General features: G+C 42.9%; 1 protein-coding gene and 1 pseudogene across 1 annotated transcript; both read right to left on the bottom strand.

Moving 5' to 3' along the window:
- Positions 1 to 1717: 1717 nt before the first annotated feature.
- On the bottom strand, positions 1718 to 7390 carry fance (FA complementation group E). The gene is made up of 10 exons (XM_039007916.1): positions 7037 to 7390; positions 6240 to 6870; positions 6095 to 6139; positions 5950 to 6006; positions 5718 to 5861; positions 5169 to 5292; positions 3449 to 3524; positions 3259 to 3325; positions 2328 to 2453; positions 1718 to 2117 (listed from the first exon to the last, which is right to left on the bottom strand). Exons 1-10 carry the CDS (start codon positions 7243 to 7245, stop codon positions 2013 to 2015), a joined length of 1584 nt encoding a protein of 527 aa, XP_038863844.1. The 5' UTR covers positions 7246 to 7390; the 3' UTR covers positions 1718 to 2012.
- A 13471-nt stretch (positions 7391 to 20861) lies between these two features.
- On the bottom strand, positions 20862 to 22334 carry LOC120059595 (annotated as a pseudogene).
- Positions 22335 to 22384: the final 50 nt, after the last annotated feature.

The raw sequence follows: 22384 nt of genomic DNA, 5'->3' as shown, positions 1-22384 counted from the left end.
CCTTCAGGGAGTGTTCGTGTTGGGGGTCTGAACCAGGAAGGGCTGTTCCGGTCTGTCTCCTTCAGGGAGTGTTCGTGTTGGGGGTCCGAACCAGGAAGGGCTGTTCCGGTCTGTCTCCTTCAGGGAGTGTTCGTGTTGGGGGTCCGAACCAGGAAGGGCTGTTCCGGTCTGTCTCCTTCAGGGAGTGTTCGTGTTGGGGGTCCGAACCAGGAAGGGCTGTTCCGGTCTGTCTCCTTCAGGGAGTGTTCGTGTTGGGGGTCCGAACCAGGAAGGGCTGTGCCGGTCTGTCTCCTTCAGGGAGTGTTCGTGTTGGGGGTCCGAACCAGGAAGGGCTGTGCCGGTCTGTCTCCTTCAGGGAGTGTTCGTGTTGGGGGTCCGAACCAGGAAGGGCTGTGCCGGTCTGTCTCCTTCAGGGAGTGTTCGTGTTGGGGGTCCGAACCAGGAAGGGCTGTGCCGGTCTGTCTCCTTCAGGGAGTGTTCGTGTTGGGGGTCCGAACCAGGAAGGGCTGTGCCGGTCTGTCTCCTTCAGGGAGTGTTCGTGTTGGGGATCTGAACCAGGAAGGGCTGTTCCGGTCTGTCTCCTTCAGGGAGTGTTCGTGTTGGGGGTCCGAACCAGGAAGGGCTGTGCCGGTCTGTCTCCTTCAGGGAGTGTTCGTGTTGGGGGTCCGAACCAGGAAGGGCTGTGCCGGTCTGTCTCCTTCAGGGAGTGTTCGTGTTGGGGGTCCGAACCAGGAAGGGCTGTGCCGGTCTGTCTCCTTCAGGGAGTGTTCGTGTTGGGGGTCCGAACCAGGAAGGGCTGTGCCGGTCTGTCTCCTTCAGGGAGTGTTCGTGTTGGGGGTCCGAACCAGGAAGGGCTGTGCCGGTCTGTCTCCTTCAGGGAGTGTTCGTGTTGGGGATCTGAACCAGGAAGGGCTGTTCCGGTCTGTCTCCTTCAGGGAGTGTTCGTGTTGGGGGTCCGAACCAGGAAGGGCTGTGCCGGTCTGTCTCCTTCAGGGAGTGTTCGTGTTGGGGGTCCGAACCAGGAAGGGCTGTGCCGGTCTGTCTCCTTCAGGGAGTGTTCGTGTTGGGGGTCCGAACCAGGAAGGGCTGTGCCGGTCTGTCTCCTTCAGGGAGTGTTCGTGTTGGGGGTCCGAACCAGGAAGGGCTGTGCCGGTCTGTCTCCTTCAGGGAGTGTTCGTGTTGGGGGTCCGAACCAGGAAGGGCTGTGCCGGTCTGTCTCCTTCAGGGAGTGTTCGTGTTGGGGGTCCGAACCAGGAAGGGCTGTGCCGGTCTGTCTCCTTCAGGGAGTGTTCGTGTTGGGGATCTGAACCAGGAAGGGCTGTGCCGGTCTGTCTCCCTCAGGGAGTATGTAAATCCATCCAACGAGCAATTGTTGAAGTGCTGATTTACAGAAATACATTCCTTAATAATTGTCCCAAAAATGTATTATAAGCGATTTATAAAATAATTTTTTACTGACCTCACTATTCTCGGCTTCTCCTTCTTCAAGCTGCGCTGGAAAGGAAGTCGACCCGGAAATTGCGCAAAAATAAACTGGACACGAAGTTCAGCCATATTGGTGGGTGCAAAATATTGCGATATTTTTTCCATCATGCCACGAAAGAAAATGTGATCGGGACTTAAAGAGAATGCTGTGGTACCATATGTCTCTCTGACAGAAAAATACAAGATACAAGACTCAGACATTACACTCTCCAAAAGGTAACCAATATTTCTGTGCATGTTGGCTTTTATTACAACTAGTGGGTCTGAATGCTTATTGGTTAAATGCTGACATTTGCAACATTGTTTATACATACAGGTTTATGTATGCTATGCAAGTTCTTGCAGAATTCCAGAATTTTTACATTAGATCAATATGAAACAACAAACGTCCGACTTGTAAAAAAAAAAAAATTTAAACAGCTGACATACCATTTTAGTAAAATGACTTTAAAATACCCTACCATTTACTGTACTCAGGCATTATAATTAATTTAATAGTTTAACAGTATTGTGATTCAGACAGTATTTCATGAATGTTTGATTCTCTTCAGGGCAGCTTGAAGGGACTTCTTCAAGAATGTCTCATTGGAGGACAAGCAGCAGGACAGTGTGTGTTTGTGAGCCACAGTTACCTGGACAAATACAACCAGACAATAGCAGTCTATCAGCAAACAGACGTTAAGTGACAGTTATACCTTTAGACTGTACTTAAGGTGTTTTCATAGCCAACGTGCCTCTGTTTCCTCTTTAGGATCTAGGCCAGGTTACTATACAGCTCTTTAGGACAACTGCTGATGTAAAAAGGGCTTTATAAATACGTTTGATTGATTGAAATAACCTACATGCGTGTTATACTTGGTCAGCACAGTGAGCATCATCTTGGCATACTTCATGGACTTGGTGAAGTGAGGTGCCTGGGAGCTTAGCTGGTCAGTGAAGAGTGTGAACAGCTCTTCATTCAGCTCCAGCTGAAAAGTGATACAAACAGACTCAAATCAATGAGAGACTAGGGATTTTATGAATACTCTGTTTCCACATACAATGCGATCCAATCAATTGGTCTGGTTTGGATAGCTATGGTACATTAGAGAACTATACTGAACAAAAATATAAATGCCACATGTAAAATGTTGGTCCCATGTTTCATTAGCTGAAATAAAACATCCCAGAAATGTTCCATACTCACAAAAGGCTTATTTCGCTCAAATTTTTGGCAAAAATTAGTTTACAACCCTGTTAGTGAGCATTTCTCCTTTGCCAAGATAATCCATCCACCTGACAGCTGTGTCATATCAAGAAGCTGATTAATCAGCATGATCATTACCACAGGTGCACCTTGTGCTTGAGACAATAAAAAGCTACTAAAATGTCACAACGCCACACGTGCAATTTGCATGCTGACTGCAAGAATGTCCACCAGAGCTGTTGCACGTCCAATCAGCCTCACAACTGCAACACGTTTAACCACGCCAGACCAGGACCTCCACATCCGGCTTCTTAACCTGCGGGATCATCTGAGACCAGCCGCCCGGACAGCTGATGAAACTGAGGAGTATTTCTGTCTATAATGAAGCCCTTTTGTGGGGAAAAACTCTCTCTCTTTTTTAAATTTTAAATTGACTGATTTCCTTACATGAACTTTAACTCAGTAAAATCGTTGAAATTGTTGCATGTTGCATTTATATTTTTGTTCAGTATAGTTTGGTCTGGTTTGGTATGTATGGTACATTAGAGGACTAGTTTGTATTTGAGTAGAGTAGATTTATGGTTCACCTTCTTGTCCAGCAGGGCATGAATGACAGACAGCAGTCCTTCACACCAAATGCCTTTGATTGTCATTCTGGACAAAAGAAGAGCTTATGAGACTGTATAAGAGGTTGTATTAAAATGCATGTAATCAATACACCCAGAACACTTCACTAGTTGTTAGATCCATTACACCCAATGGGTTGGTTTGTCTTACTGAAACACCAGCAGTCTGTAGTGGGGATCCAGGCAGTCTTCTATCAATCTGTTGAGCAGCTCAGCCTGTGCACTGCCTGATGATACATATTTATTTAGATATACAGTGCCTTCGGAAAGTATTCAGACCCCTTGAATTTTCCACATTTTGTTATGTTACAGCCTTATTCTAAAATGGATGAAATAAAACATTTCCTCAGCAATCTACACACAACACCCCATAATGACAAAGGTTTTTAGAAATGTTTGCAAATGTACTAAAAATAACCGAATACCTTATTTACATAAGTATTCAGACCATTTGCTATGAGACTGTTTCCATTGACAATCCTTGAGATGTTTCTGAAACTTGATTGAAGTCCACCTGTGGTAAATTCAATTGATTGGACATGATTTGGAAAGGCATATACCTGTCTATATAAAGGTCCCACAGTTGACAGTGCATGTCAGAGCAACAACCAAGCCATGAGGTCGAAGGAATGGTCCGTAGAGATCCGAGACAGGATTGTGTTGAGGCACAGATCTGGGGAAGGGTACCAAAAAAAATGTCTGCAGCATTGAAGATCCCCAAGAACACAGTGGCCTCCGTCATTCTTAAAGGGAAGAAGTTTGGAACAACCAAGACTTCCTAGAGCTGCCCGCCCGGCCAAACTGAGCAATTGGGGGAAAGGACCTTGGTCAAACATCTCTGCAGCACTCCACCAATTAGGCCTTTATGGTAGAGTGGCCAGACAAAAGACACTCATCCGTAAAAAGGCACGACAGCCAACTTTGTTTACCAAAAGGCACCTAAAGGACTTTCAAATCATGAGAAACAAGATTCTGTGGTCTGATGAAACCAAGATTGAACTCTTTGGCCTGAATGCCAAGCGTCACGTCTGGAGGAAACCTGGCACCATCCCTACGGTGAAGCATGGTGGTGGCAGTATCATGCTGTGATGCTTTTCAGCGGCAGGTAATGGGGGATTAGTCAGGTTCGAGGGAAAGATGAACAGAGAGATCCTTGATGAAAACCTGCTCCAGAGTGCTCAGGACCTCAGACTGGTGCGAAGGTTCACATTCCAACAGGACAACGACCTTAAGCACACAGCCAAGACAACGCAGGAGTGGCTTTGGGACAAGTCTCTGAATGTTCTTGAGTGGCCCAGCCAGAGCAGGAACTTGAACCCGATCGAACATCTCTGGAGAGACCTGAAAATAGCTGTGCAGCAACGCTCCCCATCCAACCTGACAGAGCTTGAGAGGATCTGCAGATATGAATGAAGAAACTCCCCAAATACAGGTGTGTGTGTGTGAAGCTTGTAACGTCATACCCAAGAAGACTCGAGGCTGTAATCGCTGCCAAAGGTGCTTCAACAAAATACTTATGTAAATCCGTTTTTGTGATCCGTTTTTTTATTTTGTATAAATTAGCAAGCATTTATAAAAACCTGTTTCTGCTTTTCATTATGGGGTATTGTGTCTAGATTGAGGGGGGAAAAACAATGCAATACATTTTAGAATAAGGCTGTAACGTTACAAAATGTGGGAAAAGTCAAGGGCTCTGAATATTTTCCAAAGGAACCGTACGTGGTAAATAAAGAGATGATATATAAATAGAAAGATGAATTGATGATTAGTGGCTGAATAGAACATCATACGTGGTGAATACTATATTGACTGACAGTTAATCCTCTTCTATTTTGGAGTCCACAATTGATCAATGTGTATTTCCCACTCACCTATCTGCCCTTCCTCCAGGACTGGTCTAATCAGAGCGTGGCAGGTTGGCCTGGGGTAGCGACTGCATAGTGACGTCACAGCCGTGACTAGACAGCGTGAGGCAGGTTCAGAAAGGAACAGAACCTGCCAGAGGTCAACAGTACGGGAGAAGAAGTCGGAGATACAGGTAGCCTGACAAGCTAGTGTCTTATTCACATTATACGGCCGACTTGAACAGTACTGTGCTGGCTCAGATTTTTATTTTCACATTGTCCTTTCCAGCAAAGAAACTATGATGGATTGGTAACCAGTGCAGCTTGGTAACCAGGCTAGCCCAGTGCAGCTTGGTAACCAGGCCCACCCAGTGCAGCTTGGTAACCAGGCCCGCCCAGTGCAGCTTGGTAACCAGGCCAGCCCAGTGCAGCTTGGTAACCAGGCCAGCCCAGTGCAGCTTGGTAACCAGGCCAGCCCAGTGCAGCTTGGTAACCAGGCCAGCCCAGTGCAGCTTGTCTTGGCTCAGTGTTGGTCAGTAGTGTGAAAAGGGTACATATGAATGAACTGTGAAGTACCTTTCCCAGCAGGAGACTCTTGATGAGTGTGGCTGCTGTGCTGTGACTGAGATCAGGAGAGAGTTCCAGCAGGCAGCTACAGAGCTGAGGTAGGGTCTGTTCTGGCATCTCAGACAAACTCAGCATCCTACATAAGATCTCGACCTACAGAGAGAATGGTTGTTATTGGAAGTAGTGCTCATGAATGACCTGATTTTGCTAACGTTTTAGTGTCAATTTAAAAAAGTCCTACCTGGGAGGGGTCACAGTCGTTCAGCACCTTGAAGACATCCACTGAGCTCTGGTCCCACTAAACAAAGAGGAACAGGGGATTAAGGCACTTTCATGTGAGTGAGTGCATCTCAGACATGATCACTTCATTAAAATAGGTATCTTACCTCCATCTCACTTTCCAAGATTTCCTTGATTTGAGGGATAGAAGCCTGAACCAAGAAAACACATAAGTTACTTTCAGTTCTTCGGTGGTGTCAACAGAATACTAATGTGACTGAATAGTTAAGTCACGTCCTTTATTTGTCTCACCTTTACATTCTCAGGCAGGGCATCACTTGGACTCCCTGCTGCTGGCTGCGGTTCCACAGCTGGTTCTGGGATGACACAATCCACCCGGTCCGTCTCCACCTCATCTTTCAAACCCTCCGTTCCCACCACATAGCCCATACTGCTACAACTCCTCTCAGTGTCCACAGGAGAGAGACTTGTCTTCATCCTCTTACGCTGCTGTCCGGCGTTGTCCTCAGGTTCTGAGTCCAGATCTACACAACTGCTCTTCCTCTTCCTCTGTGGAACCACATCTAGTCCACTCTGTGAGGATGAGGACAGTTGTGGCTCTATTGGTCCACCTAAACACAAGGCCCATCCTGTTGCTTTATCATTACCACCACCACTACTACCCCTCAGACGCTCACATAGTCCCCTTAGTCTTTCTCTGCACTGGGGGGTGATTAGAGGCTCCTTCCCCCCAGGGGCTCCCAGGTCTCTCCGGAGCTGTACGACCAGGGCAGACACCCAGGGGTTTGGGGCATGCTCCCCCTGGCTGAGGCAGTCTAGCAGGCGAAGGACACTGGTCCGGGGATGCAAAGGGTGGGTGAGATGGAGGAAGGACACGAGACTCCGTTGGAAGGCAACTGGAAACAGGCACACAAGTGGTTTGCTAAGGAGAAGAACAGTGTGTTATCGAACAGAAACGTATATTGTATGCATTTTTTTACATTTAAAATACACATCACTAGTCTGGTCAGTCTAGAGAAGTCAAACGAGGCCAAAAAGCCTAACTGTTTAACTTTAGTGGAATAAACGAGTTTGGACTATTTTCTCACGTTGTCAGGGTCTGAGCATCACTGTTTAGGCATATTTCCTGCTGGCAAAGAGTCTCGAGACAGGTGTGTAGGCAGCGGTCCGGGTCTGACCGTCGCTGCCGCTGGAACACCCACAGACCTCGACGGGCACCGGTAGCTCCCGAGAGTAAAGAACGGAGCAGCAACCGGGAGCGTCCATCAAACCGGAGCAACAAAGTATTTGTGTCCATGGTCGTCTTATGGCCAACAAGAAACGGCCTAAAATAAGCGTAATATGTTGTTAATTTGGACCTCTGGTTTTTGCCTCCAACTAACCAGCGATACAAAATGTCATGCTTTGTTTACGTTTTCACCAAACTTTGAGATTTCCCTCTTCCTGACGTGAACTTGTAACATGAGGGTCTGGCGCCGCCTACTGAGCTGGAGTGGTAAGATCGATAACTGCTGGTCCCTGGTGACGTAGCTCTTGTTGGCTGACTGGAGTCCTGGACATACAGTACGTTAACACATTTCAATAAATGGTTTTTCACTTTTTGGGGGCTATACTGAAAATGTGTGTTTGAGTCATCCATACCAAGCAGTCTTTATCACAACCACTGTGTACAGTTTTGGCTTCAGTATAAAAAGGTTCAACAAAGACAAACCAGTACTACAATTTTACTTGAAGCCAACTAAGACATACAGGGGTCGCAATATTTAGGCAAATAAGGTATTTCTGTTATTTTTTATTTATACATTTGCTAACATTTCTAAAAACCTGTTTTCGCTTTGTCATTATGGGGTATTGTGCGTAGATTGATGAGGAAAAACAAATTTAATACATTTTAGAATAAGACTAAAGTAACAAAATGTGGAAAACGGGAATGGGTCTGAATTTACGAATGCACTATACCACTTGTGCATATGTGGGAATTCACTAACATTAGACATCGCCAATGCCTGCAGCAGGACCAATGCCTGCACCAATGCCTGCAGCAGGACCAATGCCTGCAGCAGGACAAAAAATAAGCAGCAAACTGTGAAACAATATTTTATTCCTTTTTCTGTTTGAAAATAGAAAACATAATAGAATAAATAAAATCTAACATTAGGTCTTCAATCAGCATGACAACACCGCAACAAGAGTTTCTCTGTCAACAGTAAAGGTAAGCATGAAGCCGAATCTGGGCTCCCGAGTGGCGCAGCGGTCTAAGGCGCTGCATCACAACCGGCAGTGATCGGGAGTCCCATAGGGCGGCGCGAACAATTGGCCCAGCGTCGTCCGGGTTAAGGGAGGGTTTGGCCGGGGTAGGACGTCATTGTAAAATAAGAATTTGTTCTTAACCGACTTGCCTAGTTCAATATAGGTAAAAAAAAAATATATATATATATATATATATATTTTAAATAAGCATCTCAAATATGTCAGACAAGTGAAAAATAGCAGGGCAAGGTATTGCCAAGAGGCATGGCTAGATTATAATGGCACTATAGGAGTCTAGCCATATCTCAGGGCAAGGCAAAGTATCATTTCAATCTAGACTTACATAAAATATATACATTACACATCACAGCATTATTCAAATCTCACTAACTTACTAAATGGTGCAAATGACAATATTGGCACAACAGGACCAACCAATGGAACAACAGATGGCAAACCAATGGGTCGGAGCCCATCACATCAATTAGCCAACTAATTAAATTAACCCATCAACTTGCATGGAACCAAAACCCATCAACAGCAAGAGAACAGCCAATCACAGGTCTAAGAGGATGACTCCAAGCAACAACCAACACAGCCCTGGGATCCAATCAAAAGGTTAGTAGATGGTAGTAAGGGAGTCAGTGGTCGTTGGTCAGTGGTACAGATCTTGAAGCAACAGGTCTGCAAGTGCTAGGCTTATAACCTCAAATTAGTTTTTCCCCACCAGGAAAGATTATTTGTACCAGCATCTATAGGTACTAACAGTTCAGAGAGACTATTTAGGGGCAGTGAGTTAACAAATAGTCTTTTAAAAACGGGGCCAGAGTAAAGGCCCTAGTCAACCCATTGCAGTCCAAACCCATGGGGCAGGGTGGCTTAGAATAGGTCATACTCGTCATATTCACTCAGGTACAGCGGGAACACCATCGTCATCATCCAGAAAGTCATCCAGAAGAGTCAGAACAATGACATAGTCAAGAAGCTGTCCAAGTCATCCAGAAGAGTCAGAACAATGACATAGTCAAGATGCTGTCCAAGTCATCCAGAAGAGTCAGAACAATGACATAGTCAAGAAGCTGTCCAAGTCATCCAGAAGAGTCAGAACAATGACATAGTCAAGAAGCTGTCCAAGTCATCCAGAAGAGTCAGAACAATGACATAGTCAAGATGCTGTCCAAGTCATCCAGAAGAGTCAGAACAATGACATAGTCAAGAAGCTGTCCAAGTCATCCAGAAGAGTCAGAACAATGACATAGTCAAGAAGCTGTCCAAGTCATCCAGAAGAGTCAGAACAATGACATAGTCAAGAAGCTGTCCAAGTCATCCAGAAGAGTCAGAACAATGACATAGTCAAGAAGCTGTCCAAGTCATCCAGAGAGTCAGAACAATGACATAGTCAAGAAGCTGTCCAAGTCATCCAGAGAGTCAGAACAATGACATAGTCAAGAAGCTGTCCAAGTCATCCAGAAGAGTCAGAACAATGACATAGTCAAGATGCTGTCCAAGTCATCCAGAAGAGTCAGAACAATGACATAGTCAAGAAGCTGTCCAAGTCATCCAGAGAGTCAGAACAATGACATAGTCAAGAAGCTGTCCAAGTCATCCAGAGAGTCAGAACAATGACATAGTCAAGAAGCTGTCCAAGTCATCCAGAAGAGTCAGAACAATGACATAGTCAAGAAGCTGTCCAAGTCATCCAGAGAGTCAGAACAATGACATAGTCAAGAAGCTGTCCAAGTCATCCAGAAGAGTCAGAACAATGACATAGTCAAGAAGCTGTTCAAGTCATCCAGACTCATGGCATGGTGCTGTTGGGTGAGAAAAAAAAAGCTTTTTACAATTTAGAAATGCATTGAGTGGTCACAACAATATCACAAATATCTGTTTCAGATTACATTTATCTATGTTGAACTGTGTGTGTGTGTGACATTAATATGATCATTGAAACACCACAAGATGATCGTGGCGGAGATGGGGTCTGTAGCCTTGAGGCAGCTAATACCAACAGAGACACTCCATCTAGAAGGGACAGCATCCATGACACATGAAGAAACTACATGTTATTTTCTGGAGTTGAAACAGAGGTTTACCACAATCAAACTAGGACGCCAGAACCCCAGAAATCCATAATGACATCTGGTCGAGAGAATGGTAAAAGCTGACCTGCATTTATCTTTAAAGTTACGGATAAGGGTTTCCTTTGGTTGCCCTTCCACCCAGTACTTGTTGGGGATGTAAAACGCCGACCTGACTCTGCACTTTTGTCAACCCCTTGGGAAGAGAGGCAAAATTGTTGGTTACTTCGACAAGTCAAAAAAATGTTTAAAAAAAAGATAGGACACTGCCGACAGTAGATGATCAAAAACTAAAACAAGCCACAAAAAACTAACATTTCTCCCCATTTGCTTACTTTCTAACTTCTTCCTGGAAGTTTAGTTTTTCTCCAGGTGACACTGTAGCTCAGGCAGAAGGATTGGCAGGATGCCGAAGCGCCTATCCCCAGCGCTGGTCTTCTCGTACACCGTCTTTATGCAGATGCCACAGGTCACATCTTTACTCAGGTTGAAGTTGGTCCTGGTCTGTTTGGAGGGCAAGGGGAGAAAGAGGAGGCACCACACTCTGCTGCCGCCGTCCTCGCTGCCTCCTGGGAGGAAGGCTCCTGCCGGGAACAAATGTAACAGGCTTCAGTGCTGCTTAGCAGTCAGTATTGCTTCCGCACTCAACATCCTTAATGGTAGTTGATATTGCGACCTCCGCTTTGCCAACACGCGACCACCCTGTTTGACAACATACTAACCAGCTGCGCCTCCAAAAAAGATCCAATTCGGCAGCGCCAGTAGAGAAATGTCAAGCTTTTGGGAAAGCTTACAGGACAATCTTTGACTCTGTTACACAAAGAACATAACAAAAGCCAAAAGGCTCAATAAATATTTCCGTGTGCCATTAGAGAATACTATTGATGATACATTTTTTTTCTTTAACACATTTGTAAACATTTCTCAAAAGCTGTTTTTGCTTTGTCATTAAGGGGTATTGTGTGTAGATTGATGAGGAAAAAATACTATTTAATACATTTTAGAATAAGACTGTCGTAACAAAATGTGGAAATGTAAAGTGGTCTGAATGCTTTCCAGAATGAACTTTATGTACAGTTGAAGTCAGAAGTTTACATACACCTTAGACAAATACATTTAAACTCAGTTTCACAATTCCTGACATTTAATCCTTGTAAAAATGCCCTGTCTTAGGTCAGTTAGGATCACCACTTTATTTTAAGAATGTGAAATGTCAGAATAATAGTAGAGAGAATGATTTACTTATTTCATCACATTCCCAGTGGGTCAGAAGTTTACAAACACTCAATTAGTATTTGGTAGCATTGCCTTTAAATTGTTTAGCTTGAGTCAAACGTTTCGGGTAGCCTTCCACAAGCTTCCCACAATAAGTTGGGTGAATTTTGGCCCATTCCTCCTGACAGAGCTGGTGTAACTGAGTCAGATTTGTAGGCCTCCTTGCTGGCACTCGCTTTTTCAGTTCTGCCCACAAATTATCTATAGGATTGAGGTCAGGGCTTTGTGATGGCCACTCCAATACCTTGACTTTAGTGTCCTTAAGCCATTTTGCCACAACTTTGGAAGTGTGCTTGGGGTCATTGTCCATTTAAAAGACCCATTTGCGACCAAGCTTTAACTTCCTGACTGATTTCTTGAGATGTTGCTTCTATATATCCACATAATTTTCCTCCCTCATGATGCCATCTATTTTGTGAAATGCACCAGTCCCTCCTGCAGCAAAGCACCCCCACAACATGATGCTGCCACCCCCGTGCTTCACAGTTGGGATGGTGTTCTTCGGCTTGCAAGCATCCCCCTTTTTCCTCCAAACATAAGGATGGTCATTATGGCCAAACAGTTCTATTTGTTTCATCAGACCAGAAGACATTTCTCCAAAAAGTACAATCTTTGTCCCCATGTGCAGTTGCAAACTGTAGTCTGGCTTTTTTATGGCGATTTTGGAGCAGTGGCTTCTTTCTTGCTGAGCGGCCTTTCAGGTTATGTCGATAAAAGACTCGTTTTACTGTGGATATTGCTACTTTTGTACCCGTTTCCTCCAGCATCTTCACAAGGTCCTTTGCTGTTGTTCTGGGATCGATTTGCACTTTCCGCACCAAAGTTCGTTCGACTCTAGGAGACAGAACGCGTCTCCTTCCTGGTCAGAGACATGTATTTAAAGAGTTGGGCCAATGAGGTTTCTGCATTATCATGCATTTACATTGCCCCCTTCCTAATTTTCTCTATTTTTGGTACTGAATGTTATCAGATCTTCAACCAAAACCTAATATTAGATAAAGGGAACCTGAGTTTACAAATATATATTTTTATACTTATTTAACAAAGTTTTGCAACACCCAATTCCCCAGTGTGAGAAAGTAATTGCCCCTGTACACTCAATTACCGCTGTGCTTAGTTGCCTTAGGACCTGGAAGACTTGATTTAATAGAAGGAACCATGAATTCTACTCTGTATCAGAGGATTCTACAGGAGAATGTCAGGCCATCCATTTGTGAGCTGAAGGAGAAGCGCAGCTGTGTCATGCAGCAAGACAATGATCCAAAACACACAATCAAGTCTACATGAAAATGGTTGAAAAGCAACACATTTGAAGTTTTGGAATGGCCTAGTCAAAGTCCAGAGCTAATTCCAACTGAGATGTGGCAGGACTTGAAATTAGCAGTTCATACTTGAAAACCCACAAATGGCCGCTGAGTTACAGCAGTTCTGCATGGAAGAGAGGGTCAACATTCCTCCATAGTGACATGAGACTGATCAACTACAGGAAGCATTTGGTTGGAATCATTGCAGCTTAAAGGTGGCACTTTGTACCACAGGGGCATTGGGTGTTGTATACTTTGTTTATGAAATAAATGTCATTGGTGTTATTTGTTCACTTAGGTTCCCTTTATCTAATATTAGGTTTTGGTTGAAGATCTGATAACATTCAGTATCAAAAATATGCAAAAGTAGAGAATTTGAAAGAGGGCAAATACTTTTTCACAGCCCTGTACATGACACCTCAACATTCTATGGCAGCCATGTTACCTCATTAACATTACATGGGGAATATTTAAACAATGTCGTGTGACAGTGAATGTCTAGAATTCTAAAAGTTGGCGTAACTAAATATGGGTCTGGTGTCACTGGGGTTCAAACCTTTTTTTTAACCGAACATTGAACTTAACACTTTAGCTAGTTAAAGCTAGGTGTGAACGACTCAATGATTTTTGGAATCGACTCAGACTCCTGTGGTTGGTGTCGATTCTTCCTCGACTCCCAAAACAAGCTGAAACCTCTACGCATAGCTTACACAACTCAATATTGCAGAGTCCTACTAAGAAGACATTTTGCATTCTAGAGGGAACTGGCATTAGCATGATGCGTATCAACTTATAACAAGGCCTATTTTGTATGAATATAGAAGGTGGTGTGTAGGAACTAGAATATTTCAGTCATAATTCTGCTGTGCACAGCCTTGACAAATCACATGGGATTATGTGGTGCACTATGCTGATAAACCCATCCTTTGCAGTGTTACACAGCCCTTTCCAGATGGGGATAGTATTACTTGAGATGTTTATGTAATTATTATCCAAGCATTTGCGTTATTCCCGTGGACGATTCACAAAGGTTTAGTTTTTACAAACTGCCCTGTAATTATATTTCATTCAATTAACGGAAGCCTGGAGTGGATTTATTTATTATTATTTTTTTTTTTAAAGACGGGAAGATACAGTTTTTCAAAGTCATGTCTAGACAAGGCTACACTGATAACTCATGCTTGGCTGCCAAATGTACAGGTGTCCCCATAATATTTACATTGAGGAAATGTGATCATAATCATTATTTCAGAAATCCATGGTAAACCTCTTAATAGAAATTCCCCCGCTCCCCATCCTGCTGATTTGAGCTGCTGAACAGTATAGGCATAATTAAAGTAACCATGGCAACCACTCAGTCTCCTTCGTTGCAAAAATACTGAATCATAGGAGAATGGGAATCGAGGAATCAATTAGTTTGGAGTCGGCTCTACCACTAGCTATAGCAACTGGAGGCAGTAAATTCCATAGCAATGGCATTTCAAATTCAACGTTTGAATGAAGTTATTAAGTGATACCAATTTTCAACTACACGTTAAATCAATAACAGAAATCAGTTGTTTTAGTCGTTGATCAAAACAACTTGTGCTCTACAACCAGATGAAATGTTGAACATTGCAGCAGATCAAAGACTGAACTATATATATATATAAAAATATAAATGGGCTGTGTAAGAAACCTCACCCAGTTCAAAAAAAAAAAATCCCACCTGCAAATCCCTCTCTTCATTAAAGAACATTCAGTGGTCATCGTGCAGAAACCCACATCGTTCCATTATTGTTCGTCAAAAAAGTATGTTTTTCAAGAACAGACTTCAAATGGCACACAAGGTGAACCTACTGGTGCACATTCCACCATGTCTGAACAAACCAGGGCATCTCATGCTCAAGCATCAGTCAGTCCAACTTCGGTCATGTTTTTCAACATTCTTGTAACAAGTTTGCAAACATGAGTCAAGAGACCTGTGGAGTAGGACATTTTCTGAAGAAAACATAAAAATTGTAGGCCTTGTAGTGCACACAAATTAAATGCATTTTGTCACACAAATTGCTTTAAAATAAATTGCATTCAAGACCATATGTTACAAGTTAAATCATGGGATGCCTAGTTACGCCACTACAGACAGACAAAGTTTGACCGATCCCTGTGTCCATTTTCTAGCCTACCTGGAGAGAGGGAGGCATATGAGAACAGGCCAGCTCAGGTCGAGCATTGTGGCCAAGCGATAAACTGGGAACAATAGAATAGTCTAGAAACATTTCCCTGGCCCCACAAAAGGACACAGACTTCTAAAACCTACAAGATATTACATTTTCAATGGACTTCCAGTTGTGCAGTGCCTTGATATGTGTTATAAGTAGTACATTAATTTACCATGGCCCTATGAATGAGGTAGTTGAGACCCACAACATAATAAACACTTTTTATTTGCCATGTAATATAGGCCCAACCCCAGATAATGTAAAGTTAAGAGTGCAGACCTAGAAAGAACAATTACATTGTAGCAAGAACAACTAACAAATCACATACGATCCTTGATAAGTGGTTGCAAAGTTCAAAGGCTTTGTGATTTTGGTAGAGGCTTCATATTAAATCTCTCAGCATTCAAATGTATTATGTCAGATATTGCTTTCATCCACAAGGCAGCTCCGTTGTCTGTCCTGAGTCATGGTAAGCCATGCAGACACCACTACATTACATGAACCAGTAATGAAAGCAATTCACACTAAGGTTTAAAAGGACTGATCCTTTGCTGTTTCTCCATTCATCTAAAGTAGAAATAGAGTCACACTTCTCAAAGTGAACGCATCTAGAAAATATGATTTCACCATCAGTATTTTTACAAAACAAATGGCAATACATGCTTGGGTAGTCACATTTCACAATGGTACCTGTCCATAACCAATGATCACTGAAAAGGTGAGAGAACAGAAATAGAAAGGGCATCTCCATTCAAGTCAATGATGGCATAATAGGTGGACTGGCAGCCATTTTGAGTGAACTCATGCCAGCAGGAAGTGTACCCTTCAATCTGTGCTGTTTGTTGAGTCAACTGACATTACCAAAAAAAATTAAAAAAATACATTCCATTGCATGAACCACATGTGGCAAAGAGGTCAATGGAACACAGACGGTGGAGGAATCGAAGTACGGCAGATTAGCGCACATTCAACAAAACTGATATAACAATGATTGATGTATTGTAACTCGCCCACAATGTGGTTAATAAAGTCCGATTTGGATATATTTGGCTGTTTTAGAAGAAGTCCATTTCCAGGTTCACTTCTTCAAATCAATTTTTTTTGTGACCAATACTTCTTCAAATCAAAATATATGACAGCTAAATGATAACTCCCATTTGTATTAACTGGTAGCATAGCTAGCATAGAGAAATTGTTTCTGCCAGTCAGTCATTTAACTCTAATGCAGTTGGTGACAATAACATGAACATGTATTGAGGTTGACAACCATACAAGCATTATACTCAGATTTTATTCCTCAACATAGTGTGAAATACACATATAAACAATAGCCTAAATCTAGGCTCATTTTGCTGGGGGTGCCATGAGGTGTTCTGGGATCTTTCCCTCATGCGTTTGCAAGGCAGTTCCATTGACCTCTTTTCAATATAATTTGAATGAACATTCTACATTACCATGGCAATCCAGCATTAGTAATAGAACATTCCAAAATACCATGGAAATGATTGCATCACAATACCAGGCAGTCATTGCAAAATACCGGGCAGTCATTGCAAGTGTACCCATGAGTTTACCAGTCAACTTGCCAGGGTTAGGCGCCTGTGCTATTCATTCTACTTCTATGGTGAGAGCCTAAAAAATGTGTCAGTGTTATTAGTGGTCATAATAATCTATACATTTATCATGTGTACCCAGGTATCTTAATACAACTACTCACATGTACACTGGATAGCACACATCTGTACAATGTAACAAAAATAACACCATTATTCTTGTGAACAATTTAATTCACTAACTGGTTCATTCCCGAACTACAATTACATTCCCTTAAAAACAAGCACAAAATGGGTGCTTATAAGACACCTCAAGGAGTCAAATTAACAGCTTACATGATATGAGTCAGACAAGCAGATTCAACCGATTCTGCTCAACATTGACAATAGGGTAGAATAGTAAAATATTGCACAAAATTAACTATTATTAGATAGCTCTACTGCTAGCAGTACCAATAGATCCAAGGTAGTGTGTGAAACGATTCTGAGATAGAAGTTAAAGGTGAAAATCAACAGTACAATATTCAGCTGAATACAGTACAACCAAGGAAGTGTATACTATATGCTCATGTGTTAGAGAAATAACTTTTTTTTTAATGAACACTATCCATATAAAAATCAACATCCGTTTTCCTTTTGACCCAAACCATTTGTCGTTAAGCAACTTCCATCTTCTCTCTTTAGAACATAAAAATACTTTAACATAAGTAATTTCCTTAATATGTGAGGATCTGTGTTTATTGCACTATAACCCAATACTACATCACGTGATTGAATATTAGCAACTGTTGGCCTGGGTGTCTGTGTGTGTGTGCTGAAAGTAACATTTTGCCCCAGATAGTGTGCTGAGAAGCTGTGGTTAACCTTGAGCGAGAACAGTATGCTTTCTATGCAGGTGCAAATAGCTCAAACAATGTTGCAGAGCTGTCTGGCCCCAGTCTCTGGGGTGTGGGAGCGTAATCTACACAGCAACATCGCCGGACACCAAGGAGCGCCAAGAGGCTGGGAACAGCCTGAGCGCTGGCGATAGGCTGAGCAAGTTTAAACCACGCTCAGCCTCTACTGTGATAGGCCAACAGACGGGTGGAACTACGTCTATCACAGTATAAGAACAGCGGTTTACTTACATTCTGCCAGTTCCCTGTTCTACGCTGCGAGGTGTTACAGTGAACCCGTATATACGAAAATTGCATTTACCATTTATCGTTTGAGTTTAATAAAAATACTTAAAAGTATATTCGGTGACTCTGAATCGCATTTTGTCCTGATACCAGATTTGAATTGACGCAAATCCCTGATAAATAGCAAACCTGCTAATGCACTCATGTTCTCCATTTTACTCCTAATATGAAGTGAAACCAGAATTTGATTTGGGGCAGTAGTACCCATTCATGACATTACTTTGGAAGAAGAGCTCTATATGAATATTCTCCTGTCTCCATTAGTGTTACGGGGTCATTCCACCCAATTCAGTGCCTTTGGAGAAGTGTAACTTGGTCAAAAGTAACATCAGATTTTTTTTTTTTTTAAACATTGTTATAAAAGAGCACATGATCATCTTCATAAAAAACAAACAAACATGTTTTCCCATCCCAAAAGGTAAAAAAAAGAGTAAGTGCCACTAGAGTAAGTGCCACTAGAGTAAGTGCCACTAGAGTAAGTGCCACTAGAGTAAGTGCCACTAGAGTAAGTGCCACTAGAGTAAGTGCCACTAGAGTACCAAATATAAGTAACAGGGTTTGTCTATTTCTTCTTAAAATCAGCCATAAATCCCTTTGTGACAGGGAATGGAAGCTTGTTGTGAGCAACGGAGTGGAAATTGAATAAAAGCTTCACACAAAAAATGAAATTGTTAAAACATGTCTAGCCTGTCCATCTTGATTGACGTGTTATGCTCTACCCGCTCAGTTTTACACCACAAAACACCAGAAAATGCCCCCAAACAGTAGAGCCAGGTCACCTGCTGGAACTCTGTGATTTGGAGATTAGATGTTCAATGTTTCTTTCTGAAAAAAATTATTTAATATTAAAATTTGAGTTCAGTTCACGTAACAGGGTTGACCTTAAAATGGGAGGGACAGACTTAAACAAATCACATTAAATAATCTTAAGAAATGGCTTTGTCAAAGCAACAAAATAATGAGGGCTTTACAATGATGGTGAAACTTGGAGACATTTAGGAATTAAGTGGGTTAAAATCTTACTGGAACTAACAGGGTTAACTGAGGTCTATGTCAAAATGCTCAATATTGGCACAACGGCAAACCTTCATTCATATATATATATATATATATATATATATATATATATATATATATATTCATATATATATATATATATATATATATATATATATATATATAAATAAAAAGGTCTATATTAAAAAGGGCACTTCATATAATTTGACAGGCTTTTAAAATTAAATATTGGTGCACAATTTCTACTGAAGATATCAAAAGGAACTCAAAAGGCACTAATTTAGACATGGTACTGTAAGGATTCCACTATCTAACTATCTATCCATTAACCACTAGCAAGCCAGCCAGCCATTAACCATGTCTATCTAGCCAGCTATCTAACTATTAACCACATCTATCTAGCAATTAACCATCCATCTACAGTGCAGTCAGAAAGTATTCAGACCCCTCGACTTTTTACAGCCTTATTCTAAAATGGATACCCCATGACAAAGCAAAAACAGGTTTTTAGAAATCTTTTGCAAACGTATTCAAAATTAAATGGAAATATCACATTTACATAAGTATTCAGACTCCTTACTCAGTACTTTGTCGAAGCACCTTTGGCAGCGATTACAGCCTCAAGTCTACTTGGATATGACTCTACAAGCGTTACACACCTGCATTTGTGGAGTTTCTCCTATTCTTCTCTGCAGATGCTCTCAAGCGCCGTCAGGTTGAATGGCGTCGCTGACAACTATTTTCAGGTCTCTCCAGAGATGATAGATCGGGTTCAAGTCTGGGCTCTGACTGGGCCACTCAAGGACATTCAGAGACTTGTCCCGAAGCCACTCACGCATCGTCTTGGCTGTGGGCTTAGGGTCGTTGTCCTGTTGGAAGGTGAACCTTCACCCCAGTCAGAGCGTCCTGAGCTCTCTGGAGCAGGTTCACCAAAGATCTCTCTGTACTTTGCTCTGTTCATCTTTCGCTCAATCCTGACTAGTCTCCCAGTCCCTGAAAAACATCCACACAGCATGACGCTGCCACCACTTCACTGTTGGGATGGTGCCAGGTTTCCTTCAGAAGTGACGCTTGGCATTCAGGCCAAAGAGTTCAATCTTGGTTTCATCAGACCAGAGAATCTTGTTTCTCATGGTCTGAGAGTCCTTTAGGTGCCTTTTGGCAACTCCAAGCAGGCTGTCATGTGCCTTTTATTGAGGAGTGGCTTCCATCTGGCCACTCTACCATAAAGGCCTGATTGGTGGAGTGCTGCAGAGATGGTTGTCCTTGTCGAAGGTTCTCCCATTTCCACAGAGGAACTCTGGAGAGCTGTCAGAGTAACCATCGGGTTCTTGGTCACTTCCCTGACCAAGGCCCTTCTCCACTGATTTCTCAGAATTGCTGGGAGCCCAGCTCTAGGAAGTCTTGGTGGTTCCAAACATTGAAGGTCCCCAGGAACACAGCAGCCTCTATCATTCTTAATTTAAGAATGATGGAGGCCACTGTGTTCTTGGGGACCTTCAATGCTGCAGACATTTTTGCTGGTACCCTTCCCAAATCTGTGCCTACACACAATGTCTCAGAGCTCTACAGACAAATCCTTTGACTTCATGGCTTGGTTTTTGCTCCAACATGCACTGTCAACTGTGGGACCGTATATAGACAGGTGTGTGCCTTTCCAAATCATGTCCAATCAATTGAATTTGCCAGAGGTGGACTCCAATCAAGTTGTAGAAACCTCAGGGATAATAAATGGAAACAGGATGCACCGGAGATCAATTTCAAGTCTTATAGCAAAGGGTCTGAATACTGAAGTAAAAAAATATATTTTTATTATTACTTTTAATCAATTGGAAAACATTTTTTAAAATGTTTTCTTCACTTTGTCATTATTGGGGTACTGTGTGTAGATTGCTGACAAAAAAATATATACTTTAATCCATTTTAGAATAAGGCTGTAACAAAATGTGGAAGGGGTCTGAATACTTTCCGAATGCACTGTAAATATATACATACACAACATAATGTCATGTATTGCTATGAACAACAGTCAGTATTTGCCCTAGGGTTGAATAAAGTTGTATTAAATTGAACTGTGGTTATGAAGAAGTACTAGTGGGGGCAGCGAGATCCAGTCTGGTCCAGTTTAATCTGGTTTAGTCCAGTTCCTATCTAATCCAGTCAGTACAGATCTGCTGTAGTAAAGGGTGCAGCGAGGGCTCAGACTCATTGTGCGTCTGAAATGGCCCCCCATTTCCTACATAGTGCACTACTTTTGAGGTGACCAGTACATGTCCTTGTAGTTCTCCTGCCATAGCAAGTGCTAGTCCTGTTTATTCCAGTCAGTACATGTCTGATCTGTTTCAATCCAGTCCAGTCCGTTTTATTCCAGTCAGTACAGGTTTAGTCCGGTCCAGTCAGTACATGTCCTTATAGATCTCCTGTAGTAGTGGGTGCAGAGAGGTCTCAGACTCGGTCTTCTTGATCTTCTGCACCAGCAAGGCGTTCTCTGTGACCAGCTGTCTGAGGTCGGCCATCTTGTTCAGCAGCTTGGGGAAGACAGAGGGAGTCCTGGTGGTTTGCCTGAAGGTGCAGGTCCAAGGCCTGGAGAATACAGTCCTGACTGTTCAACCTGCTTCACGTTCATCAGCCCTGGACGGTCTGCAGATGGATAGAGAATAGTTAGATGGGTATACCACAGACGTGAAAGTTACCAACTAACAGCACAACCTTTCTGCTATTCCTCGCATCATATCCTCTCACCTTCTTCTCAACCATATTGGAAGAAAAATGTCAAGTTCCCTCCCCTCTGACCTTTCTCTCCAATCTGTTTTGAGGAGGCGAGGAGAGAGGATACTTGCAGGAATCTAGGGGAAGATGACTTGAGAAATAGCTCCCCTCTACTCCACACAGGATAATAGCAGCTACAAACAACATTAAGGTCAGGGTTATCAGGGCAGAACAGTACTAGTTCCAGAGTTACTACGATAGTACTCCTGCAGAAGTAAACCATACCTCCACACAGGATGATAGCGGCCACGAACAGAGCCAGGTCACTGTCATCCAGCTCCAGAGAATTGAACTTCACAGCAAACTCAAACTTGGGCTCCATGATCTCACTGAAGGGTTTAATTTACTCTTACCTGTATAGTTGGTAGCAGCAGCTGGACTGTCTTGTCTGCTGTGGCTGGTCTTCACCTTCTCCAGTCTCTCCTCTTCCCCTCCTTCATTCTGTTGGCTGCCAGTCCCATTCCATGATACCCTCGAGATGGGGGACCTCAACCTCTCCGCCCCACTGCCCTCCCCAACAGGTCTCCAAAGTCAGAGGCCACTGCCTCTACCTCCTGTGCAGTCCATATGATATCAGCTGCTGTGTCCAGGGTCTGTGGAGAGTTTGGGCCACACAGCGGCAATGTGCCTGTGCTGTTAGCCCCAGGCCTAGTCTCCCAATTCACCTGTTCAAGGTGCTCAGGGGAAGGTAGCTGCTGTAACCCATCCATGTCTCCTTGCCTTCTGGTCAGGCTGCTAAAGCACCTCTTCCCCATCTGTCATGATGGTGCAGACATGGCCTTCCTAATCATGTGAAGAAACCGGGTAA

The sequence above is a fragment of the Salvelinus namaycush genome, chromosome 14 (assembly GCF_016432855.1).
Source record: "Salvelinus namaycush isolate Seneca chromosome 14, SaNama_1.0, whole genome shotgun sequence".
NCBI classification, from domain to species: Eukaryota; Metazoa; Chordata; class Actinopteri; order Salmoniformes; family Salmonidae; genus Salvelinus; species Salvelinus namaycush.
The sequence above is the reverse complement of the archived record's forward strand: the minus strand, read 5'-3'. Positions and strand labels throughout refer to the sequence as shown.